Source organism: Frankliniella occidentalis, unplaced genomic scaffold (assembly GCF_000697945.3).
Source record: "Frankliniella occidentalis isolate FOCC.00 unplaced genomic scaffold, Focc_3.1 Scaffold140, whole genome shotgun sequence".
Taxonomy (NCBI): domain Eukaryota; kingdom Metazoa; phylum Arthropoda; class Insecta; order Thysanoptera; family Thripidae; genus Frankliniella; species Frankliniella occidentalis.
In genome coordinates this window covers 740,822-744,599 of record NW_026267267.1, presented here as the reverse complement: position 1 = coordinate 744,599, position 3,778 = coordinate 740,822, and the positions used below count along the sequence as shown (strand labels likewise).

The 3,778-nt window shown below is 52.0% G+C and overlaps 2 protein-coding genes across 2 annotated transcripts in view; one reads left to right on the top strand and one right to left on the bottom strand.

The window, feature by feature from the left end:
- Nucleotides 1-3,778, top strand: part of LOC113213222 (zinc finger protein basonuclin-2-like) — a 23,413-nt gene that overhangs the window by 13,987 nt on the left and 5,648 nt on the right. The gene's annotated exons all lie outside the window — the stretch shown is intronic.
- The window catches only part of LOC113213244 (casein kinase I), a 101,586-nt gene continuing 98,307 nt past the window's right edge, over nt 500-3,778 (bottom strand). Inside the window, exon 10 of the mRNA XM_052270831.1 lies at nt 500-625. Within this exon, the coding sequence (XP_052126791.1) occupies nt 566-625 (60 nt within the window). The 3' untranslated portion in view covers nt 500-565. The remainder of the gene's footprint in view (nt 626-3,778) is intronic.

Sequence of the window (3,778 nt, the reverse complement as noted above, 5' to 3'; positions counted from 1 at the left end):
CATAGATTGTATAGATTGGCTCTCTACCTGCCACGGTTTTAAACTATAAGATTTTTATTTGTTTTGTTGACTTATGACAGTGCTGCTACCGCCAAGACTGACCGCTCACTGTGACAAGTTTGTGTTATGGGTACTTCTTTGTAGCTGCTACCCGCAGTCCGCATGAATGTGTTGTATGAATGATATTGTGATGAGTTGAATGTGTGTGATGTGTGTCTGCTACCTAAAAGCTGTGGTTCCTTTGTTATGAAGCTTCTCATTTTTTCGGCTTCTGTTGCCGATATCTTCAAAATATATACATATTATATATACCACAAAAAATATAATCGTTGTACGTTTGTTATAAATATTTATGTATAGTGACGTATGATTGTGTTTCCTCCAATGCGATAAATAAATTTCACTGATGTGAACTCTAATTATGAATACTATGTTTTCATCTTCTACCCCCATCCATTAAAAGAAAAAGGGTAAAAATCTGAGTACAGAACGATAAAAATTAAAACAACCCATTCAATGTTAGACTAACAAAGAAACACGATGAAGACCATCAAGACTATGATAGTCATACAGGGAGGCCCACAGACCTCGAGACACTTACAATTAACGCGTGCCCGGGCGTTGACTACTCGGTAGGAGCCAGAAGGAGCCACGGTTTGTGTCGGTAGGCAGATCCACCCCCACAGCAGTTATCTGGAACATTACAACAACAAAATGTTACGGATTCAGAGTTGTTTTTCGTATGAGTCAATCAGCTGCGCTACCATAATAAATAACAATGTGGAAAACATTTAGTGAAAAAACCTAAGGTCATAACTCAGCTAGCGGAAAAAAGACAGGTTGGGAGGGGAACTGAAAATAATACAGGTGCTGTTTCTACTGCCCTGTTTTTGCTAACAATATTTTAGTGGAAATTTAAAATATTTTAAAAAAAATTGTGTAGTGGAGTACCAGACGGTGGGAGTGCGGAACGAGGCAAATACACATTCAAACAATGCGGTCTATTTCTATTAAACCGAAATATTCCCCCCTTCAAACTACGGTGATTTACTTATTTCAAGAACTCACTCTCCCGTTGCAGTTAATCATTCAGGTAAAATAATAACGTCGATGCGCCCCAAAAAATATTATTTCAGACCGCGCGCGCACTTGTGTGTGTGTGTGTGTGTGTCTAGGTGGGCTTCAGGGAAGTCCCTGGTGCCCCTGGGGACCGCGGCCATGTCCAGGCCTGTCCTGAGTGGTGGCCCAGCCAGTTGTACCTCGGGATTGTTTATGCCGCCTAGAATTGAAAGGCAGCTGGGAACTATATCACAGGAGGAGAGCTATAGGCTGGACGGTCCTGCTACTAGCGATGGCTGCCCCGCCTCTCACCCGCCTATCGTGTTTTTCTTTTGTTTTTTCCTCCTGCTCCTAGGACCCACTACTGCCACAGCCACCGCTGCGGGCGGCGCCAGAGAGAGGCCGCACAGTAAGTTATGCCCCTGTCTTGCTCGCTCCCGAAATAATAGTCGAACGGGCAGCGATTGGGAATCGGTCATCCCGACGGAGGTGCACCGTAATTGCCCGGCCGAGGCGGGCGACCTCTCTGGTCATGACCAACCGATGAGGATCCGAGCCACATTTACTGTTTTATAACCCCGCGGTGCGTATACGTGAACACACACCAAACAAATCACAAACGGGCGCCAGCGGGATCAAAACGGTCGTTTAACGATTTCACCCTGGCCAGGGGCACCAAGGCGAACCGGTAGTGACACAATCGCATCGTATAGTGCCCCACTCGCTCACTCGGAACTCCCCCCTCCGCGCGTTGACGCGAGCGATAATGTCGAAGCGATGAAGAGTGACCGCCAGTCAGCATCTTCGGAGAGCTATTGAGGCTATTGAGTGACCGGTGCACTAAGCGACGTGCGCCGCTCCGTGCGTAGTCCCTACGTGCGCAGTACGTGCACGCCACGTGATGCGGGGCGGACTGATTGCCGGGTCAGGCTGACGAGATGAGTCACCCGGCTCACTGTGTACTCCTGTGGGAACCTCCGGAGCCTAATTAAACGGGAATTACATGTCGTCCTGCAGGTCACCTCACGAGGGCCCCTTTACCTCGCCGCCACGCCCCGGTCAACCGGCCCCGCCTCACCACAGTGCCGGCCTGCTCCGCTCTCCAGCCGCTGTACAGCCTCACCGCGGACACAGACACGCCCTCCAGCTCCGCACTCATCCCCCCACCCCCCCTTCTTCTCTGCGTCTCTCAAATGTTCGTTTGCCGCACCTACGGTTGTTGTGGTTGTGGTCCAACGGCATCAAATTGTCCTTCCCGCCAACAGAAAGGGGGAAAAAAATAATCATCCTATAGAAAAATCCGGGCGCTGTAGGTGTGATCACACGCCTAACGACAGTCTGGTGATTCATCACTGCCCTGCCTTGCCCTAATTTGTATTGGCAAATTGCATGGCGTGCGAAGGGATGACTCACGACGACACGCACATACAACCTAACGCACAGCCCTTCCTAGGCGAGAGCCGCGGGGCTGTCCCGATGTAAACAGAGCCTATAGAAAGGGATCAAATAAATTAAAGGAAAATGTCGATATGGCTGTCAACCCCGGGGCTGGGCCCCCCAGGCCAACGAGAAGTCGCCCCCGGCTGGTGCTTAGGTTTTCGAGATTTCGCGCGCTATTCTATGCTCTATCCCTGGCTATAATCTCATGGCAGCCAGCGGTTTTCCAGACAGTTTCCTGCCGTGCGAGCGCCCCCCACGTGACCCGCCGTGTTTGTCCTCAAACAGCGCGGCAGAGCCGTTGCTCAAGGGGTTGTCTGGCGCGGGCGCCCCTCACGGACGTCACGCTACAAGTGTCAGAGGAGTGTCTGCAGGTCTCCTGGGAGAGGCAGCACAGCAAAGCCGGCGCAGGCAGCGATCACGAATTAAAAATTAAACGAGCGCGCTCAGGAACAACGGGCGGAGGTAGTATGGTATCGCGCCCTCGGCAGTGCCAGGGCAGTGGGGGCGTCGGGGTGTGAGGAGTGCCACGGGCGGCTGGGGTGGGCCCCTCCTCATCGTCACTTCACCCCGGCCTGCAACAGGCCCAGCGGAGTCGTTTTATTTCTTCTGCAAAATCAAAGGCGAGCTGAGCTGATCACCACCTGTCAACCCCGTGACGGCCATCATCATCCAGTCAATCATCAATAATGAAAAGGATAAGAGAAATTCGGGACGCACCAGCAGCAGCAATGCCACAGCGGGACAAAGCCCCTGCTCCTCTCCGAGTCCTCTCCCGAGTCCTCTCCCCCCACCCGCGGCGGTGGCGGCGCCTCGCCGGCCGGGAGAACACTTTTAATTTCTCAAAGGTACGACCCCCGCCGCCGCACGGCCCCAACAAATAATAACAATGTTTTCCTTGTTAGGATAAATGCGGTGCTCTTTGCCTCCCGCTCGTTTTCGATACCCTGTCAGAAGCAAGAAGTATGCCCTCCCTCTCCCTGCCCTCGCGGCGCGGCGGCCGGCTCGCCCGGCTTGGTGATCGAGGTGCTTCCTGTCCGACCAGGCAGGAGGCAGGCGACCAGGACCAGACCGAGGTTCAGCCGCTCGACCCTTTCAGTCCTTAATGAGAAAACAGGGAGTTAAATGTTTCATCCACAAACTGCAGCGAGATTACAAGCTGCAGTGTGCAGAAAATATGCACAGATCTTTGTCATTCTTAAGGCATCCTCTCGGTTGGAATTCCCTTTAAAATCAGAGACCACGTTAGTATCGCATCTTTCTCTCACCTTCCTCCCCCCCC